Consider the following 21863-nt stretch of genomic DNA (forward strand, 5'->3'; position numbering starts at 1 on the left):
CTTACTATGTAATAGACTAGAACCTAGATTTTAAACACCACTGATATGCACCTGTTTTCATAACAAGTGAACTGTATGAATAATAAGTTTCAACCAATAATAAGATTCAAACATCCTATTCCTGATCTGAAGTCCTAAAAATAAAGTGCTGTTATTATAAGCTAAATGAGATATCCTAATGATAGTTGAATTTTATATCAACTGCAGGGGGAGAGAGAGAAGTGAGACAGGGTTGGTCTGCCTGGAGAATAAGAATCATCAAAAACTCAAACCAGGAGTGATATCAAAAGAGAACACCATCAATGAGAGACACTGTTTTGTTCTAGCACAGTAGAAAATTTTTTTAGTTTTTTTTTAAAAAGTCTCACAGTAGACTTTTCTAAAAATAAAGCAAGCTTTATTTTGCTTTAAGTATTTTAAATTAAGAAACATTTCATAGCATATATTTTCCAAATTTCATGATAAAATTATAGCACTCATCTAAACACTATTAAACATTTTATTTGTCAATTTAATACTATTTGATAGGTATGAAATGATGTATGAAGTGAAAAACTTCAACTACATCAACATACAATGATAAGAAATCGTAATTAGGAAAGTCACCATTCCCAAAAGAGCTGGCCAGGTTTCATTCCAGATAGACTAGTTTTTGTCATCACCAGCATGGCCATAGAAGAAAAACTGCACTAAGGAAGAAACATGAAAACTATCTTTATTTTCTCATATTGTTAAAAGATTTGGAAGAGAAGTTGGGCTGGCGTGAAGAGAATGGAAAGCTACACAACTGAGAATAAAAGTTATTTTCTTATGCAATACATCCAAGAAATTACTGCAAAGAAATAAAGTAGGGTCCAGAAGGTATTAAAAAGTCATATTGCAAGTAATCCTAGGCTGATATAAGGCAAAAAGAAATGGGACGATCTTGGGTATGATGAAGTTTAATTTAAAAAGATGCAACGAAGTTAGGCACTGTTAGGAAACAATGACAGAGATGAATCCAGAAAATACCAAAAATAGATGGGTAGGTTCTTTTTGGGGGTAGGGGGGAAAGAATCCAAGAAGGAAACCTGAAAGCTGGCCGGGTTGGGAGCACTGTGGCCTAGGGGCTCTCTGGTTATCAGTCACCTCCTCTCTAGGCCTCCAGGGAAGATCACTGTAAGGAATGTCCTTGTAAATCAAAAGACACACACACATACACACAGACACATCAACTAACCATGTAATCCCCAAGGTCAGAAGTACACCACAAGAAAAAAATGCAAAGAAGATTCGAATGTTGTTTTTATTTAAAATTTTACTGAAACTCCCTCTCACCCCCTTTCAGCTCTCTAAGTGAAAATGCATGCAAAGTCTAAGTCTGGCTGTATTCTTTTTAAATTATTTCTTAAATCCCTGAAAATGTGGCTTTTGAAACTTGGGGAAGTGAAGCAAAGACAAGGAATACTAAGGACCCATTTCATTTGCCTGCCCCTTGTTTATTCATGAGCAGGGCTAGACTCGGAAACCTTTCAATGAAATGGGAAGCATGTCTGTAGTGGAATAATGCTTAATATTGATTTCCTCTCTCTTCAGCCCCATGAAAGATAAAGAACAGTTTCAGGGAGGTGAGAAAAGAGCTTAGAAAATTTGGCATGACAAGGAGAGCTTCCTAAGTTACTAGGAGAACCCGGCAGGTTATCCGTAGATTCTGGTGTTTGGATAATGCATTGATGTAAAGAGCATCAGAATCTCTTCAGGTGCCCTGGACTTCTGTCATTAGTTTCCTCTTTTGGCTATTTCCCTTCTATGTCCTGCTGAGGAATTTGCAAGGCCAGTTTTCCTTGTCTATGTCTAGGAGGAACTGGTCAAAATAACTGAAAGTTTCATCTATATGTAGTTGGAGGTGTGAGTGTTTGGGGGCTGTAGAGAGGGGTTTAATAGAACAATAACAAATGCCTTAACACCCTTTAGTGTCTTCTAAAAATTTACCCTGCGAGCAAATCCTAAGCAAATGACCAGTAGTTTTTCATCTATTCAGGCCACTAATTTCTTAAAGTATTACATAAATTTAGAAAATATTATCCAAAGGTATTTCACACTGAATAAATCTAGAATGTACTGAGTTCAAATATTTAGAAAGAGCTTTAACAACTGCCATTCATAAATACTCCATTGTGAATCAGAGAATAAAGATGGAACTTCGCTTAGTTAGTAAGAGGTTGATAGCTGTCCACTCTCTGCAGAAGTGTATCTGAATATCCAGGGGAATAATACCTGAAAGAGAAAATTTTTCTGTTAGATACTTGTGAAAAGATTCAACATGGTAGGCACAAAAGATTCAATACACAGTATTATTTAGATAAATTTATCTAAATTAATTCTATCAGTGAAACCTCAAATACACTCAGAATAGTTATGCTCCAGTAATGCTCTCTGCATAGGGTTAGAGACTCTCGAGGAAAAGAATGCCAACAAACGAGACTGTGCTAGATAAAGAGCAAAACACTGAAGGGCTATTAATGCAGTGGCACAGAAGAGGTCTTTTCAAAGCAAGATACTTGGATCCAGTGACAGTATTTTATTACAGAGACTTTTTATTATGTCATATGACTGATGTTGTTTTAGTGATCATAGCTTATAGGCTTTTTAAATAAATTAGACATTACTAATCAATGACTGCATTCTGAATGCCTTATAGGTTATTCTCACTATATATCTCAATCAGATCAGGTCATCAATAAAAACAAAAATTTCTGGGAGTATAATTCACATTAAAGAACTATTTAATAAATGGTTACAAATATCCCATCATACAAACTTAGGAAATTAGTCATTTGCATTGATTTGGGGCATCTGTAGTACTAAAATGTATTATTTATAAATTGAATATTTTATAAAATAGATAGTATAAAAGTATTAAATATATTGATTAATGCACTGTGGAATGCTTCATACTTATGGGAAGAATTTATATGCACATAAAAGTATGTCAAATAAAATTTGGCAGGCATTCTAGAATAAACAAAAAAATCTAAGTATAATTTAAAATTTTCCAAAACACTCAAAACAATTAAACTTCCTAAGGTGTTCTTTCCAGATAAAATCTAATGATTTGCTTTGTCCTTGTTAATAATCTTTACTTATTCTCAGATTTTGACTTAAAAACTCACAATTTATATTACACTAATTTTTCCTACTATTTGTCAAGTGGAGGTGAACAAAACAGAACAGTATTTTCTCAATAGTGTATTTATAGGCAGGCATAGTTAAAAAGACACATGCATACATACATAAAACCTACCCTAAAAAAGTTTCTCCTCTAAGGGCATCCTACCCTTGAAAAAACTGTCCTTCAAGAGTGGGTCTCTTTGAAGTACTCTTCCATTGAGGACGTCACAACTGTTTCTCTTAGTCACAAATTTTAAAACAGGCCTCACCCGACTAGGCCTGATAAATGTGGCAGATATGAGATAGATATTTTTATATAAATGGTAAGAAGTAGATTTAGAAAAATAAAAACTTAAAAAATTGTGCTGTTTCATGTGGTAGCCACATGTGATTATCGAGCATTAGAAATATGGCTAGTGTGACTAAAGAACTGAATTTTGTATTTAATTGTAGATATTCAGGGGCACCTGGGTGGCTCAGTGGGTTAAAGCCTCTGCCTTCAGCTCAGGTCATGATCCCAGAGTCCTGGGATCGAGCCCCACATCGGGCTCTCTGCTCAGCAGGGAGCCTGCTTCCTCCTCTCTCTGACTGCCTCTCTGCCTACTTGTAATCTCTGTCTGTCAAATAAATAAATAAATAAATAAACTGATATTCAATTCAGTTATTTTCGGTGAAACTTTTTAAAAGAGAGAGCGCACATGCAAGTGTGCATGTGTGAGTGGGGGGAGGGGCAGAGGAAGAGGGAGAAAGAGAATTTTAAGCAGGCCCACACCCAGCCCACGTGGGACTCAGTCTGACAACCCTGAGATTGTAACCTGAGCCAAAAATCAAGAGTCAGGCACTTAACCCACTGAGCCACACAGGTGCCCCTAGATGAAACTTTCAGGTATCTTTGGAACAACTTAAAAATCTACCTTTTCAACTGTAAAATTTATATAGTCCAAATACAGGTAAGTATTTCTAATAAAATTTAGCATCTGAATTGAAAGGAACTGGAAGTGATAAAATAACCTATTAGACAAATATGGATAAATATGGCCTTTAATTCTGAATGTTTTACTGGCATTTTTTAAGATTCAGTTGTTTAAATCATTCTATCTTTTCTTGGTAAATTTGCTTTTATTTATTTTGGGTTTAGTGGTATAGTTTTTCTTTAGACTTATAAGGACTGAGGCTTAGGTTTAATGCTCTGCAAATCAACCTTATTAAAAAAACTACATTTTGAAAAGAACTTCCTATTACTTTATTATGAGGCACCTGCATAACACAAACATTATTTTTTCTTCAAATATAGTAACTTTCTTTTTGCCACTCAGCATCTCTTTCCTATTTGCAATACTCCTGTTTATATAAATGTGAGCATAAGGCTGAAAAATAATATGCACGTAACTATGAAAATCAGAATCTACAGGCCCTTTCTAAATTATGGTCACATTAAAAATTGCTAATTTAACTTGCACTCTGTATGCAGGCACACTTTGGTAAAGTGTGTATTGGATTAGTATAGATATGTCTCAAACAATATTCCAGCTTGATTTGGAGAGGTGTGTGTCCATCTGAACATTATTAAATTTGTGGGGGAAAAGAGATCACAGGAGAAATAAATGTATACATTGGTCTTATGGAGTATTTCAAGGCCGCACTTTGACACAGTGGATATAAAATCTAGATTTAAAGACAGAAAAACTACATTATAATTTTGAACTACTCAAAGTCCATTTTTCCCACCTTACTATTTCCTCTGGGTAACAGTTGTTAATACTGTTGATGTATTCTTGAAGGAGAGATCCAGGCTCTGCTTTTATCTCTTGAACCTTTTTAAGTCCACCACTTGTTACAAAAAGTCGTCGAGCTTTGCTGTCATGTGGTAGTACCTTGAAAAGTCAAGCACACAAAAATGTCAGCTTTTCTTTTCTAAGTGGGATTATAGTTGGTGAAAACAAATAATCTACCTGAGGAAGTGTAAAGTGTAAAGAATTTATGTACACTCTATCTATAACAAAATGAGCCTAAATTTGCTGATGATTAGAAGTAAAATGTAGTCTCTTTAGAAATGTATTAGCTTTTTATGTTGTGGAAATGGAATAAAGGCCTTGAACATGAGCAAAGGTAATGGGGATCCACTCATATATGTAAAAGCAAAGCAGTGTCCCTCATTTGCTTACACCCATTCAGGGTCTCTCTACCCACAAAATTAAAAGCAACATTCTTCAGCAGGCACAGACAGAGAGCCTTTTGTGACTCAGGTCCTAAGAACCTCTCCAGCTTCCTTCCCTACCAATCGCTATCCTAAATTTCATTTCAGTAAGCTCAGCAGGTGCATGTTGGGCCATTTCTTGCCTTTGCCTATGCTATTTCCTCTTCCCAGAATGCCCTTCCCCTCCATGCTTCTCCCCACATTTGTTTGGCTCTTACTCATCTTTTAAGATTCAGCTCAGGCATCCTCTCCTTTAAGAAACTTTCTCTGGGACATTCCTACCTACCCTCATATCCCTGGATGAGGTAGATAACTTTTCTTCTCTTACAGCGTTCTGTTGAACCACTGTCAGTGCACCTGCTGCATAATATTTTAACTGTCAGCTTCTATGTCTGTCACACATAAATGTCATTGGAGACAGAAATTATACATTCATTCATTCCTCTAGTGCCTGGTGCCTAACAGATGCTCAATAAATGTTTAACAAATGAAAGAACATACTAAGCAGGGAAAGGAAATTGAGGAGATGTTAAAAAGGCAAGAAAAATCAGAAAAGTAAGGAATCCAAATATCCAAGAGAAGATTTTTAAAAAATATTTTATTTATTTATTTGACAGAGCAAGAGAGCACAAGCAGGGGGAGGAGCAGAGAGAGAGGGGAAGCAGGCTTCCCGCTGAGCAGGGAGCCCAGTGTGGGACTTGATCCCAGGACCCTGGGATCATGACCTGAGCTGAAGGCAGATGCTTAATCATCTAAGCCACCCAGGCACTCTCCAAGAGAAGATTTTAAGAAGCAACCAATGAGAACTTTAAAAAGTCACTAAATTTGACAGTGGATGTTCTTGTGTTGAGGGGAAACAGCCAGTGGAGATGAAGAAATAAATTATGCAAGACAGCAATCACTGACCAGATGAGAAAGGTCCTGGAGAGGGGGTGGTTTTGCATTATGGGAATCCCTGCTCCCTTCTTTGGTCATTGCTACTATGCTCTCTGACAGAAACACCCTTTCTTTCCCCGTCCATTCTTTCTCTTTCTTCAAAGACCAGCTTTATTTCCTTGCAGTTCCTCCGTTGAAGGCCTCTCTGAATACTTCAGATTGCATTGATTTATTCCTTTTTAAATTAAAAAAAAAAGTTTATCATGAAATCTAGCACATTGAAGTGCTTTCTAATTGCTTTGTCTGGTCTTCCAGCTAGATTATAAAAGTTCTTCGAAGAAGATCTTTTTTTTATTTTTTTTGGTCTATCCCCCAGTGTTTAACAGAGTGTTGGGTACATGTAGGCATTTAGCAAATACTTAAAATTGCAAAAGGATCTTGCTAAGAGAATGATAATACACATCAACTGGACAATAAAAGATGACACTAGTGGGGCGCCTAGGTGGCTCAGTTAAGTGTCTGACTCTTGATTTCAGCTCAGGTCATGATCTCAGGGTTGTGAGACAGAGCCTTGCATGGGACTCTGTATTCTCAGCATGGAGCCTGGTTAAGATTCTCTCTCTCCCTCTGCACTTCCCCACCCCCCTGAGCTCACACACACACTTGCATTCTCGTTCTTAAAAATAAAAAGATACTAGAATATATTTCTAAAAAGTGAAATAAGCCTACAGATACATATTTTCTAAATACTTTGTTTGGCCTGGAGAGTTTTCATTACCCCTTATCTCTGACCCCAGCCACACTAAACTAATGTCTTTTTACCTACTGCCTTGCTTTCTCATCTCCTTCTAGTGCTCTGGTATCCTTAAATTAAAAAAACACAAAATTCTGCCTGAAGCAAAACAAAGGCACATTTGTTAGAGTCTATCATCTGTGGTACTATATTTTATCTCGGCTGTCTAACATCCACAAATCCCTCTGGTTTACTCTAGTGATTTATTTTGAACTCAGTTCAGGTTAGTATTTTCACAGTGAGTTCAATAAACTAGAATACCTCACTCAGTAGTATAAAAGATCAGACCATAAAATAAAGCTTTCAGAAATAAGGTCAGCTACTTATTTTCAAGAGCTGATGACTTGTAGATGAACCCCTCAACAATTCCCTCCCTCTCCCTTTTAGTTGACCAAACTGGCTGCTCGATTTCTTATCTAGTACCCAAAGAGGGAAAAAAGGTTTGATTATTTTCCTAGAAGGGGAGGACAGAACCCAAGTGTTGATACCCAGAACTATATCCCAAGGCAGCCTCAGCCATGTAAAACCTTCTGCTATCCGGTGACTATGGTGCTTGGGAGCCAGCCAAGCTGCTGAAGATCATGGAAGACAGATAACTGAAGGCTATTAGCAGATAGTAATATCTTTCAGATGAGTACCTGAAAATGGACCTAATAACTGCAGGGCCTAGTTTAAAAGTTGTAACAATATGTAATTTTTGCTCATTGTTTATAGAAATATAGTATACAAATAGTAACACCTCCGGGGCGCCTGGGTGGCTCAGTGGGTTAAAGCCTCTGCCTTCGGCTCAGGTCATGATCCAGCCCCGCATGGGGCTCTCTGCTCTGCGGGGAGCCTTCTAACTCCTCTCTCTCTCTCTGCCTGCCTCTCTGCCTACTTGTGATCTCTGTCTGTAAAATAAATAAATAAAATCTTTAAAAAAAAATAGTAACACCTCCTTTATATAGCATTATACCTAACTATTCACATGAATTTACCCCCTACTCATTTTTATTAATTTTTTTTAAAGAATTTATTTGACAGAGAGAGATTACAAGTAGGCAGAGAGGCAGGCAGAGAGAGAGAGGAGGAAGCAGGCTCCCTGCTGAGCAGAGAGCCCGATGCGGGACTCGATCCCAGGACCCTGAGATCATGACCTGAGCCGAAGGCAGCGGCTTAACCCACTAAGCCACCCAGGCGCCCCCATTTTTATTAATTTTTAAGAAATTAACCTTAACCACGTTTATGTTTTATTTCTTAAAAACAACATTTTAGGTTTTTCAGTGGAGAGAGGGGATTTGAATGCTTAATACATGCCTGGGATTAAGCTAAACCCTTTACAAATAATATCCCATTTAATCTTTACAGTGACCTTATAAAATAGGAATTCTTATTACCTCCATTTTATTGGTAGGCATACTAAGGTTTGCAGACATCAAGACTTTGCTAAAGATACTACAGGTCGAAGGGATGCCTGGGTGGCTCAGTATGTTGATCATCTGCCTTCGGCTTAGGTCATGATTATTCCAGTGTCTTCGGATTGAGTCCTGCATTGGGCCCCTTGCTCAGTAGGGAGCCTGCTTCTCCCTCTGCCTGCCTCTCCCCCTCCTTGAGCTCGCTCACTCTCTGACAAATAAAGAAAATATTAAAAAAAAAAAAAAAGGCACCTGGGTGGCTCAGAGGTTAAAGCCTCTGTCTTTGGCTGGGGTCATGATCCCAGGGTCCTGGGATCGAGCCTCTCATCGGGCTCTCTGCTCAACAGGGAGCCTGCTTCCTCCTCTCTCTCTGCCTATTTGTGATCTCTGTCTGTCAAATAAATAAAATCTCTTAAAAAAAAATATTACAGTTGATAAATGGGAAATCCAGGCACCTTAATTCCAGAGCCAGAGCTCATAACCATAACCATTATGGGATACTACTACTTCCAAAGACCCCATTTTCTTAAATCAAATCTCCTGATCACTATGTAACCAGTTCTTTATAGCTTAGGGTTGCCACCCTGGCCATTAATGGCTGTGGGGATACAGTCATTCTTTCTCAGCCTTTGCTATCAACAGTCGATCCTGCTGGCTAAGCCCATATCCAGCAGCTTGACCTTTCTACCTTACTACTTTTACTCTGCAATGATCTAAGAAATTTGATGGCTATATTTGTTAAAAAACTGTTCATAAAATAAGTCAGTAAACTCCAAATGACTGAAAGCATCTCCAGTAAAGTGCATGGACTCTGTCATAAATGATTCAGTGGACTTTTTTATTTTCCTTCATAAGATCTTTGCACTGTGCCCAGGTAAGTGAGATTAACAGACACCAGGATAATTACTAAATTACTTATGAATATAAATTATCTGCATTATGAGGTGTTTATAGATTCATATACTATCTACTACCCAAGAACACTGGAAAAGACAGTATGGAAGCTGTAATGAAAATGTGAGGAAGAAGGAAGTGTGAATCATTTAAATGTGAATTTTATTAACTCATGTTAATTTTATTAACCTCTGTTACCCTTCCTGTCACTACAGTCAGTGAGAGTTAAGAAGTAAATGCCTTCTTTCAGAAGACATTGACCCAACAGAAAAAAGTTAACAAGTCATTTAAATTTTCTTTCCCCACTTCTAGAAAAGAGAGCATTTCTTACCTTACTGAACTGTCCAACCACGTGCTTCAGGATATTGGGAGGGGCGTCATACAGAAATGGCTCGAGGGCTGGTAAATAGGTGCATTTTTGTAGGATATTCTTTATGGCTTTTTTACTCTGTTGAAATACAAAGCAAAATATAGACCAAAGAAGCAATCAAGCTTGACCAAAATCCATGCCTCATATTCCTAGAATGTGAAAATGAAATGAATTTCCAGGTCTAACCTGCAGTTGTTTCATTGTTTAAAAACAGTTGTAGAAAAACTTCTATCTGGCATTGGTTTTATCATAGAATACCCTGCCAGTTGTCTTCATGTGAAATTTTAGAATATACAGTGTATTACTGCTATCTTAAAATTACCCATGAGTAAAGTAAAATTAAAAAGCATAAAGCTATAGACTGAAAATTAATATATATTATATTTTATTAGTATAAATTATATAAACTGTGAGATAACCAACATGTCCTACTCCTTCCAATCAACAAATAGAAACTAGTTTGTTGTAGAAAGTCATTATCAAACATTGTGTATTCTCCAAAAGGTTTCATGGCTTACAGGTATATAATCAGGAAGATCCTACTATGTTCATTATTTGGTGAACATGTGCAGATATGCTCCTATAGCTCATGGGAGAAACTGCCCCATTCACAGGTAAAGCAACAGGAAGTGTGTCACCCGCAAGCAACACCACAGGCACCTCCCCACTCTCCCCCGCACTCTGTATTTCACAGTGCCTCCGGCTGTGACAGAAGAAGGATCCTGATGTGACTGCAACCAGCTCTCGGGCCATAGCTCACTGTGCCTCAGCGTCCTGGTCTTCAAGCCTGTCCTCTTCACTTTGGAAGGCTCACAGCTGGGTTTGTCTACAGCTGTTTTCCAATGGAATTCCATACCTGCTTGTATGTGGTTTTGTGTGTGTGTGTTTTGTGTGTGGTTTTGCTTGTATGATGAATGTTTAGCAGTGCTTTTGAAATGTCAAAGAGCATTTTGGTGTTTTGTTTCCAAGAGCATTTTGATTTTCACATCATGAATTTTACAATTGGCAAATGGATTCAGGAAAAACTTTGATCACATTTGTGCTATGAGGAAAGGCTCTTTAATTTCACGGTTTCCCAGAGACTCAGGCTTATCTCTTGGCACATTTGTCCTCAAATATTGTTTCACAAACTAAATGAAATAAAATAAGGAATGTAAGAAATGCAGCTCAATTTTCTTCCACAAGTAGTAAACCTACATTGAAATTAAACTACCAATCCCCAGCATACCTAGTTATATCTTTGTGAGTCATCTTCGGGTCACGGTGACCTTAGCAGGTCTGCAAATTTAACTTAACTGTTATTGGTGATAAGGTCTACTAATTGTATCACACAGATCACATCACCATGCCACGGTGATGTACTGTCAAGTTATTAATTAAGAACTCCAGAAAAGAGTCTAATGATCCTACAAATTACTGAGTTTTACTATCCTTTGTCAAGAAATATACTTGATTTATGGGGCACCTGGGTGACTCAGAGGGTTAAGCCTCTGCCTTTGGCTCAGGTCATGATCTCAGGGTCCTGGGATTGAGCCTCACATCGGGCTCTCTCCTCTGCAGGGAGCCTGCTTCCCCCTCTCTCTCTGCCTGTCTCTCTGTCTACTTGTGATCACTGTTTGTCAAATAAATAAAATCTTTTTTTTAAAAAAAGAAATATACGTGATTTATGACTACATTGACTTCTAGATAGGAATGTATTTCATGATTAATAATCAGCTATATTTCCCAACATGAAAGAAATATTAGTATATTAGTTAAGATTTTATTTACTGGTCAATTTCTGGGCTTCAGATTTTTTTTTAAAGATTTTATTTATTTATTTGACAGACAGAGATCACAAGTAAGCAGAGAGGCAGGCAGAGAGAGAGGGGGAAGTAGGCTCCCTGCTGAGCAGAGAACCTGATGGGGGCCTGGATCCTAGGACCCTGGGTTCAAGACCTGAGCCCAAGGCAGAGGCTAACCCACTGAGCCACCCAGGTGCCCCATGGGCTTAAGATTTTTTTAACAACCTTATTGAGATATAATCTACATACCATAAATTCATTCATTTTAAGTACACAATTCAATGGCTTTTTAGTAAACTCACAAAGTTGTGCAACTATCACCACAACCTAATTTTAGCACATCTTCATCATTCCAACAAAGAACATCATTCGATCTGTAGTCACACCCCCACCAGCCCTGGGCAACTGCCAACCTACTTTCTGTCTCTATATATGGACAATTCATGTAGATGGAATCATACAGTAAGGGAACTTTTAAGTCTGACTTCTTTCACTAAGTATAATGTTTTGGGGGTTCATCCATGTTATAGCATGTATCAGTGCCTCATTCCTTTCATTGTCAAATAGTATTCCATTATACAGATATTATCACATTTTGTTTATCCATTACCAGTTGATAAACATTTAGGTTGTTTCCACTTACGGTGATTTTGAATAATTCTGCTATGGAGATTCATATACAAGTCTTTGTGTAGATATTTTTAGATGTTTTCATTTCTCTTGGGAAGATACTTAGGAGTGAAGTTGTTGGGTGATGATGGTAAATTTATGTTTACTATTTTGAGAAATTGCCAAACTGTTTTTCAATGGGACTGCAACATTTTACATTTCGACCAGTAATGTAAGAAGGTTCAAAATTCTCCATATGGTTATCAACACTTGTTATTATCTGTCTTATTAACTATAACCATTCTTGTGGGCATGATGCAGGTTTTGATTCACATCTCTCTAGTAACTAATGATGTTGAATATTTTTTCTTATACTGATGGATCATTTGTTGATGAAATGTTTATTCAAATGGTTTGCCCATTGTTTAATTGGGTTATTTGTCTTCATATTATTGAGTTATAGGAGCTCTTCATATATTTTTTAATATAAACCTTTCTTGAATATATTATTTGCAAATAATTCAAGTCTGTGGCATGTCTTTTGGTTTTCTTTTTTTTTTTTTTAAAGATTTTATTTATTTATTTGACAGACAGAGATCACAAGTAGGCAGAGAGGCAGGCAGAGAGAGAGACAGAGAGGGAAGCAGGCTTCCTGCGGAGCAGGGAGCCCGATGCGGGGCTCGATCCCAGGACCCTGAGTTCATGACCCGAGCCAAAGGCAGCAGCCTAAACCACTGAGCCACCCAGGTGCCCCTCTTTTGGTTTTCTTAATGAAGTCTTCTAAAGCATATCAGCTTTTAATTTTGATGAAACCCAACTTATGAATGTTTTCATTTACCACTTGAGCTTTAGGTTCATTTCTAAGAAATAAATGCCTAATCCAAGGTTTCAAGGACTTGTTCATTTTCTCCTAAGAGTTTTGTTCACTTAACCCTTATATTTAGATCTATCATCCATTTTTAGCTACTTCTGGTATATGGTATAATGTTCCAAATTAGTATTTTTGTTTGAGAATGTTCTAATTGTCCCAATTCCATTTGCTGAAAACACTATCCTTTTCGCATTAAATTGCCTGGGAACTTTTGTGAAAAATCAGAAAAGGGTCTATTTCAGACTTTCAAAATTCAGTTACATTGATATTGAGATATATATATATATATATGTCTTTATGTAAGCAAGTTCCACTCTATCTTGATAGCTATAGCTTTGTAGTAAGTTTTAAAATTGGGCAGTATAAGTTCCTTTACAAGATTGTTTTCACTAGTCTGGGTCCTTGCCATTTCCATATGAATTTTGGGATCAGCCTCTCCAGTTTGCGGGGAGGGAAGCCAGTTGGGATTATGACAGAGATTGTATTGAATAAATAGATCAATTTGGGAAGTATTGCCATCTTAACAATATTGAATCTTCCAGTCCATGAACATGCAGTGTCCTTCCATTATTCAGACCTTCTTTAACATTTTTTAGCAATGTTTTATAGTTTTCAGTGTATAAGCCTATATTTCTTATTAAATTTATTCTTAAGTATTTGTTGATGCTATTGTGAATGAAACTATTGTCTTAATTTCATATTTGTTTTTTTAAGTTTACTTATTTATAATCTCTACACCCAACATAAGAGTTGGAATTCACGACCCTGAGACTAAAAGTTGCATGTTCTACTGACTAAACCAGCCTGGCACCACACATGTTTGAATTGTTCATTACCAGCATATGAAAATATGACAGATTTTTTATATTGATCATATATCTGGTAATCCTGAACTCTCGGTAATTCTGGTAATTTTGTACATGTGTGTCTGTATTCCTTAGGATTTTCTATACATAAGATCATGTCATATGTTGGGTTTAAAATTTATTAGCCTTTAGAAAATGTGCCTTATGTTTGGTTATTTAAGGCACTGAGCAAAATAAAACAGTTCTTACAATTTCATAGAGAATTTATATGGGGTAAACACACCCTTTTATTCTCCTATTTCAGTAAATCAAGTAATATATTACTTTGAAATAATATGAATTTTTATGAATTTTTCTAATTGTCATAGCATTTAGTAGTTAGTCTTTAACCTTAGATATGTATAAATAAATGATGATGTCAGAGAAGGAGTTACGAGCTGTCTATTCAGGGCAACGTGGGTTTAGCCTGGTTTTCCTATAAAGTATCATAGCATGTAAGCTCTACATTCATTCATTTTCTGTCATTTCTGAAAAGTGACTCTTTCCACTTTGATAAAAGAGATTGTAAAAATCACGTTAAGTAACTAGCAACACTATTTTTTTAATCTCTTGACACACATAAGAATAGAAATTAACAAACTAAAAGTGTTAATATGATGCAAATATATGGTATGATTTCAATTGTTTTTTACAGAAAATGAAAGAAATAACAAAACTTATCCATTGTTGCTTGCCTTAATGGATGATCTTTAATGAAAACTGCCCACAATGAATGTTTCTTATTGAAAAGTTAATTTTGTTCTGAAAGCATTCTGGCCCAAAGAGTTACACTTATTAAAAGGAAAGGGAGGTGCAGCACCAGGGTGGCTCAGTTGGTTAAGGATCTATTGATTTTGGCTCAAGTCATGATCTCAGGGTGGTAAGATCAAGGTCTGGATGGGGCTCTTTGCTGGGCATGGAGCCTGCTTAAGATTATCTCTCTCAGGGCACCTGGGTGGCTCAGACGTTAAGCATCTGCCTTTGACTCAGGTCATGATCCCAGCATCCTGGGATTGAGTTCCCCATAGGGCTCCCTGCTCAGCAGGAAGTCTGCCTCTCCCTCTGCCACTTCCCCCTGCTTGTATTCTCTCTCTCTGTCAAATAAATAAATAAAAACTTAAAAAAAAAAAAAAAAGATGATCCTTCTCTTCCTTTCAAAGACCCCCCCAAAAAATTTAAAATTAAAAATAAAAGGAAGGGTGAACATCAGAATAAATCTTCACGACTTTGGGTTAGGCAAAGTCTTTTTAGATAAAGCTCCAAAAGTACAAGCAACAAAAGAAAAAATAAATAAATTGCAACTTTTACAATTTTAAAGATTTTTGCTACGTATAATACGATCAATAAAGTGATAATAACCCATTGAATGGAAGAAAATGATCTTAAGTTATACATCTGATGAAGATTTGTATTCAAAATATATAAAGAACACTTACAACTCAATAATAAAAACAGAATAGCCCAAATTAAAAATGGACAAAGGGTCTGATTAGACATTTCTCCAAAGGAGATATACAAATGGCCAATAAGCACATGAAAAGATTTTTCAACATCATTAACCATCAAGGAAATGCAAATCAAAATCACAGTGAAATGCCAATTCACACCCACTAGCCTGGCTACAATTTTTTATAAAAAGGCAATAACAAGTCTCGACAAGAATATGGAAAAATTGGAACCCTCATACATTGCTAGAGGGAATATAAATGGTACAGTCACATTGGAAAACAGTTTGGTGGTTGCTCAAAATATTAAAAAGAGTTATTGTTTGACCTAGCCATCCTACTCCTAGGTTTGTACATCCACATAAATCCACACAAAAACCTGTACAAATATGTTCACAGCAGCATTATTTCATAATCAAAAGAGTAGAAACAGTCCAAATGTCCATCAACTAGTCTATGGGTAAACAAAATGTAGTATAGTGATACAATGGAATATTATTTGGCAATAAAAAGGAACAAAATACTGAAATACGCTACAATATGGGTGAGCCTTGAAACTTACACTAAGTGAAAAGAAGCCAGCCACAAAAGAGCACTTATAATGTATGATTCCGTTTAAATGAAATGTCCAGAAGAGGCAAATCCCCAAAGACAGAAAGTAAATTAATGGCCGCCTGGGGCTAAGCAGGGAAGGTATGGAGTGACTGCTGGGGGGGAGGGGCGATGAAAAGGTTCTAAAATTAGATTGTGGCAAGGGTTGCATCTGTGAATATACTAAAACCATTGAATTATACACTTTAAGGGGGTGAACAGTATGGCATATGAACTACATTTCAATAAAGCTGTTAAAAAATGAAGGGAAGCAACCATGATGACAAGAACACAATTATTAAATCAAATAATCTTAGAAATACTTTCATAACTAAGGTAATAGAATGAACTTACTCAAATGCCAAACTAAGATAGACCATTTCAATATGATGCCTCTAAATCAAAATAAATGAAAATGCAATTGTGTGAAAATATTCAAATATATGTAGGTGAGCTTATTAGATAAAAGATGGATTTTTTTCCCCATTTTCAATAAGGTGCAGGCAGATATAAAGCTATGTGAAAACATGCAAGCAATTCCAAGGGACTGCTCATTGGTTCTCCTGGATCAGAACCAATTAGAGAATGCTTACAGAAGCTGACATGCCTTTGGGACAAAATGAACTTCAACATGGCCTTTAATTTGAAAGCTGCCACAGAATGACAAATGAGAAATACCATTAGACAGTTCCTAAAGCTCTTGGATACATTTTTCCCTACTGAGATAATGTCAAATCAAACAGACTTGGACTTTCACTCTAAAGCCTTTAAAACAACAAGCGTTAGAATCCAAGAAAACTTGGGGAAGCAAAAATAATAATCAAGTCCCTACAATAAGAAAATATTTGGATGGACTTAAAGCCTTGGAAGGATTGCTGACAGGATAATGATTAATAAAGATCCCACTTTTTAATTTACTACCCACTATATTTCCTGGAAGTAAATATTTTATCAAATATAGGCAGACGGAACCTTAACTTTTATTAGTAAACCTGAATGTTTTAGTAAAACTACTTTTGTTAAACTTAAACACAATAAAAATGATCTTACTTCAAAAGGTGAAGTTTTCAAACTTATTTTACTCTATGATATTTATATGACAAAACAAAATAATTCATTAAAAACCAAGTTACATAAACTTAGTAGTATATAAAAAGCATTTAGTGCTACCTAAGACACCATTTGCAAGAGTTTCTCGAACTGTAATTATTAGGGGTGCCTGGGTGTCTCAGTGGGTTAAAGCCTCTGCCTTTGGCTCAGGTCATGATCCCATGGTCCTGGGATCGAGCCCCGCATCTGGCTCTCTGCTCCACAGGGAGCCTGCTTCCTTGCTTCCTCCTCTCTCTCTCTCTGCCTACTTGTGATCTCTCTCTGTCAAATAAATAAATAAAATTTTAAAAAAACTGTAATTACTATTACTATTGATTCCACTATTAATTATTCATGCTATAGCTGATATATTCCTTTATTTTCTAAAACTTCAAGGAAAATAGAAGTTGTTACACACAGGAATCTGAAAGTGATAGAGACTATTAATAATTTACCTCCTGATAATCTAGAAGTTGAATATGATTACTATTCTATTTTGTGCACAGCTTATACCTGCAGAGACCCTGCAGAGGAGACCACAGTCATTGGACCACCAGAGAAAGGAGGGAGGAGGAACGAAGGGGGGGGAATGAAGAGGGAAGTGGGAGGTTGAAAAGGCAAGCATGATAAATGGGTTAAAGAAATATGAAGCGAAAGTGAACTACATAAATAAGTTAAAATTATATGTATGTAAATCAGTTTTACTTGGACAACTCAAAACTGGAAATGTAACTGTGGTTTCTCACCAGAAAGCCAAAGAATCACAGAATTGTTAAACAGGGAAAAGCCTTAACATATTGTCAACTTATTCTCTACCAAACTTTGCAAAGGAATACACTGAACACTGTGGAGAAATGCAAGGGAAGCCTCAAATCTATTAAGTCATTGATCTAGAAAGTCTTACAAAAATTGAAAAAATGCTAATGTTAGAAATTCCCTCAATGAAGCTATAGAAAAATAACCTGTAAACATAACCAAATAAACATAAATTCATTTCTATAAAATTTATAAATCCATTAGATGACTCACTATAAAACTTTCAGAGTTCCTCAGCTATATAGTTCAAATAAACTTCCTGCCTTACTATACCATCTAAAATTGCTTCAGCAGGGCACCTGGGTGGCTCAGTGGGTTAAGCCTCTGCCTTTGGCTCAGGTCATGACCTCAGGGTCCTGGGATTGAGTCCTGCATCGGTCTCTCTGCTTGGCAGGAAGCCTGCTTTCTCCTCTCTCTCTGCCTGCCTCTCTGCCTACTTGTGATCTCTCTCTGTCAAATAAACAAATAAAATCTTAAAAAAAAAAAAAAAAAGAAAACCAAAAAATAAAATAAAATAAAAACACTGCTTCAGCAAATGTGCTTTCTTATTTGCTAATTTATTGTTTTAACTAAATTTAAATGTCATTTAACTTACTCTTGTTAATTTCATTTTGAATTATTATTATCTTTTCTGTCCTCTTTTCTCAGTCCAAGTCAATTCTAAAAACTACTTTCAAAGAAAGGTACATGTTTTCTTAAGGGAGTTATGCTGGGAAACATTTTTTTCTTTCTTTGAAATTCTAAAATTATTTAAAAACCTATCCTAATTAAATTTATGTTTTGTGAATCATTCTCGTAGCCATTAATATTTTTTTAAGAAACCTTCCTTCTTAAAAAAAACACATGATTTTAAAATTTTTAACTTAGTGAATTTATGGACATTTTTCTTTTAAGGAACAAACATAAAACATACAATTAAATGATCAAACAGACTAAGGAGAGGTAGATCATAGCTTCAGGAATTCCCTCTGACCATTATGCCTTTCAAAAGCACCTTAAATTCCTCTGGACGCAGTTTTTAAATGTTAATTGGACTAAAGTTCTAATTCACCTCCAAACTCCTGCTATTCAATTCCTATTCCATAAGGAAAGTCAATATGAATATAGAATGAAAAACCAGACATTCATTTTACAAACCACTATGCACCTACAGAGAACTTTCTTTAAAATATGTCACTGTTAGATATAAGGATAACCCATTTTCAAAGAAAAGCTACCTCAGTTCTTCTGATATATCTGTATGTATGTATGTATGTATGTAAGTATGTATTTATTTATTTGACAGAGATCACAAGTAGGAGAGATGCAGGCAAAGAGAGAGAGGAGGAAGCAGGCTCCCTGCCAAACAGGAAGCAGAGAGCCCGATGCGGGACTCGATCCCAGGACCCCGGGATCAATACCTGATCTGAAAGCAGAGGTTTTAACCCACTGAGCTACCCAAGAGCCCCTATATTTATATTTCTTGACTAAAAAAATCAATATTACCCATAATGATAATGAAAACATTTAAGATTACGTATTTTTAAGAATGAGTAAAATCTAACAAATCTTAGTACAACTGTTAAAAATTCACCACTTACTTTTACTTGAAGATCCTCGGAACTTTCTGTTGACATATACAATGAAAGCAGAACCGGCAAGGTGTTTGTGACTGCAACAGCCCGGGCATGCTCTGGAGTGTGTCTCCCAATCTGTCCTAAGGCCCAAGCCGCAGCAGCCTTAATATGATCTTCTGGTTCTTCTGACAAGCAGACTGACAACTGGGGCACACCCTGCAGCGTTGATCAAAAGAGCAAGTGTTATGAATCTAGAGCAGGATTAAAGAGTCTTCCATGTCTCTCAAACATTAGAAGAAATCATTTTGGCCTTGATCCCTTTTTTCCTAAACGGTTCAATAAATGAGCACATCACAGGGGCTGTCATTTTTCAAGTCAATAAAATGACTAGAACTAATTTACCTTAATTGTCTGTAACAATCCAACTAAACTATCTCTGCTAGCATTTACTCCCCAAATAGAGAGGCATTTAACCAAATAACAGATGCCCCAGACTAGTATATTACAGGCAAAACTAGATTCCACTGTGACAAAATAAAATTGTTTAGGATTTTAAACCTTTTATTGTCCTTTGTTTAAAAAGTTAATTTAGAATCCTTTTTAAAAAAATGCCCTTTACCAAGTATAATAGATCTGAGAACAAAATAACTACTATCCAAAATCAAATGAATGAGCAAGAACCCTATTTAAGTAACTTTTAGATGAAATAGATTCACTAAAACCTTTCCTGAAATAGTAAATAATTTTCACTTATTTTGGCCAACTTTTAAATGATAGTTTTGCCCATTTTAACATGATTAAAATATCAAAATAGCAATGATTACTTTTGTTACCCAGATATCATGTACTTATATGCTGCACAGGCTTCAATTTTATCTCAATAATAAAAACAGAATTAACTAAAGGGTCTCAAATACACGACATTTTATATTCCCAAGGAAGACTCAAATAACCAAATCAAATTATTATTCCAGATTCTATATAGGCATAATTTTGTAATGAATTTGAGACTATAATAATTATCACCTTAAATTTAGTATCACAAAAGCCAGTATCAAAAGGTCAGGCTACCATAGCAAAAACCAAATGATTATGTATATTTTCTCTTTGTCCACCTTAAAATTCAGTTTTCAGTAAGACTAACTGCCTAAAGAAACTGGCCATATCTCTTCATCAGCTTCTTTCTTATAACTGAAAATGTGTGTCTGACAAAACAAAAAAGGTCAGATCTGTTTCCAGAATAAGGCAACTTTCCAGAAACCCCATACTTCCGGGATATATCAAGAATGAAGGCAAGAGGAAGACAAGGCACTTTTATCCCCACCCTCCAAATTCTGACCTATGGGTCTCCATTGTTATGACTATCAAATGAGATAAGGAACATGAATGTGCTTTGAGAATTATAAAGTGTTGTGTAAATGGAAGCTGTGGTTACTGGTCCTTACGGGGCTGCACAGGACAAGGAAAAGAATCATGCAGCCCTGGAGGTGTGCCTCAAACCACCCCAATCTTCACTAACTGAAAGGCAAACTAGGTGGGAGAGGCCAGTGGCAACCCTAGACCAAAGGAGGGGAGCACCTCCTGGTTAGTTGAGGGAAGAAATACAGGAAGCAAAAGTAATTGCTTCTTTGATCCTTCTTCCTATGTGTAAGCTTTCTATGCACAAAAGAACTGCAAATCAAAAATCCCAATAATATCCCCATGGCGACCCTTCAGAAAGCACTACTGCTCTAGTCACTATCATAGTCTTTGGTAATAGAAGAACAAAAGGAAAAGCACAGGATAAAAAGGTAGTGAAGCAAAGAATTATCAAGGAATTGGTAGAAAATAAAGATCTGAGGTTCCTTTTTATTCTGAGGATTAGCAAGGGATGAAAAAAGAAAAAAACAAAAAAAACTCTGCTTAACACACAGCAGGTTTTCTATGCTGATAAGAAACCCACACCCTAGAGGGTTGCCAGAGACACTGTAAGCATACAGCCTTTGAAGCATTCTTTGGGAGATCAATATTTATTCATTCAACAAATATTTTTTGAGCACCTACTATGTGCCAAGGCTACACTCCATGATGGGTTAATACCGAGTTGAGATAAGGCCAAATCCCTAGAGCAAGGAAACAAAAACATTACTATCTGATGTGTGCTCTGAATTTCCTCCACCTAAGAAGAGAAATCAGTTCATGAAAGCTGAGGGAGAGAAGGTAGATAAAGAAAGGATGTGCTAGGCTTGTCATCTCTTACCCAAATGACAGGAAAGGGGATAATGTATAGACCTCAGAGAACAATGAAAATGAGTACCAGGCATGTCATTTATAACAGTTGTATTTTTTTTTAAAGATCTATTTATTTATTTTAGAGAGAACGCATGCACAAGCAGGGGCAGAGGAGGGGCAGAGGGTGAGGGAGAGCGTCACCCAGCAGACTGACTACCCACTGAGCATAGAGCCTGATGTGGGGCTCAATCCCAGGACCCCAAGATCATGACCTGAGCTGAAACCAAGAGTCAGACACTCAACCAATTGCACCACCCAGGTGCCTCTATAACAGTTGTTTTGAATCAAAGTGTGCTTTATATGTCTATAAAT

The 21863-nt window shown here is 36.5% G+C and overlaps 1 protein-coding gene across 3 annotated transcripts in view; it reads right to left on the reverse strand.

Annotated features, from left to right (window-relative positions):
* Positions 1–1266: 1266 nt before the first annotated feature.
* SPAG6 (sperm associated antigen 6) overlaps positions 1267–21863 on the reverse strand; it is a 63252-nt gene continuing 42655 nt past the window's right edge. For 2 of the 3 annotated variants that reach the window (XM_059404186.1, XM_059404185.1), the window contains 4 exons: positions 19305–19496; positions 9636–9752; positions 4879–5024; positions 1267–2256 (listed from right to left, as the gene is read on the reverse strand). In XM_059404186.1, the coding sequence (XP_059260169.1) occupies positions 2187–2256; positions 4879–5024; positions 9636–9752; positions 19305–19496 (525 nt within the window). In that variant the 3' untranslated portion in view covers positions 1267–2186. The remainder of the gene's footprint in view (positions 2257–4878; positions 5025–9635; positions 9753–19304; positions 19497–21863) is intronic. The other variant, XM_059404187.1, reaches the window with a different exon arrangement.

This window comes from Mustela nigripes, chromosome 6 (genome assembly GCF_022355385.1).
Source record: "Mustela nigripes isolate SB6536 chromosome 6, MUSNIG.SB6536, whole genome shotgun sequence".
Taxonomy (NCBI): Eukaryota; Metazoa; Chordata; class Mammalia; order Carnivora; family Mustelidae; genus Mustela; species Mustela nigripes.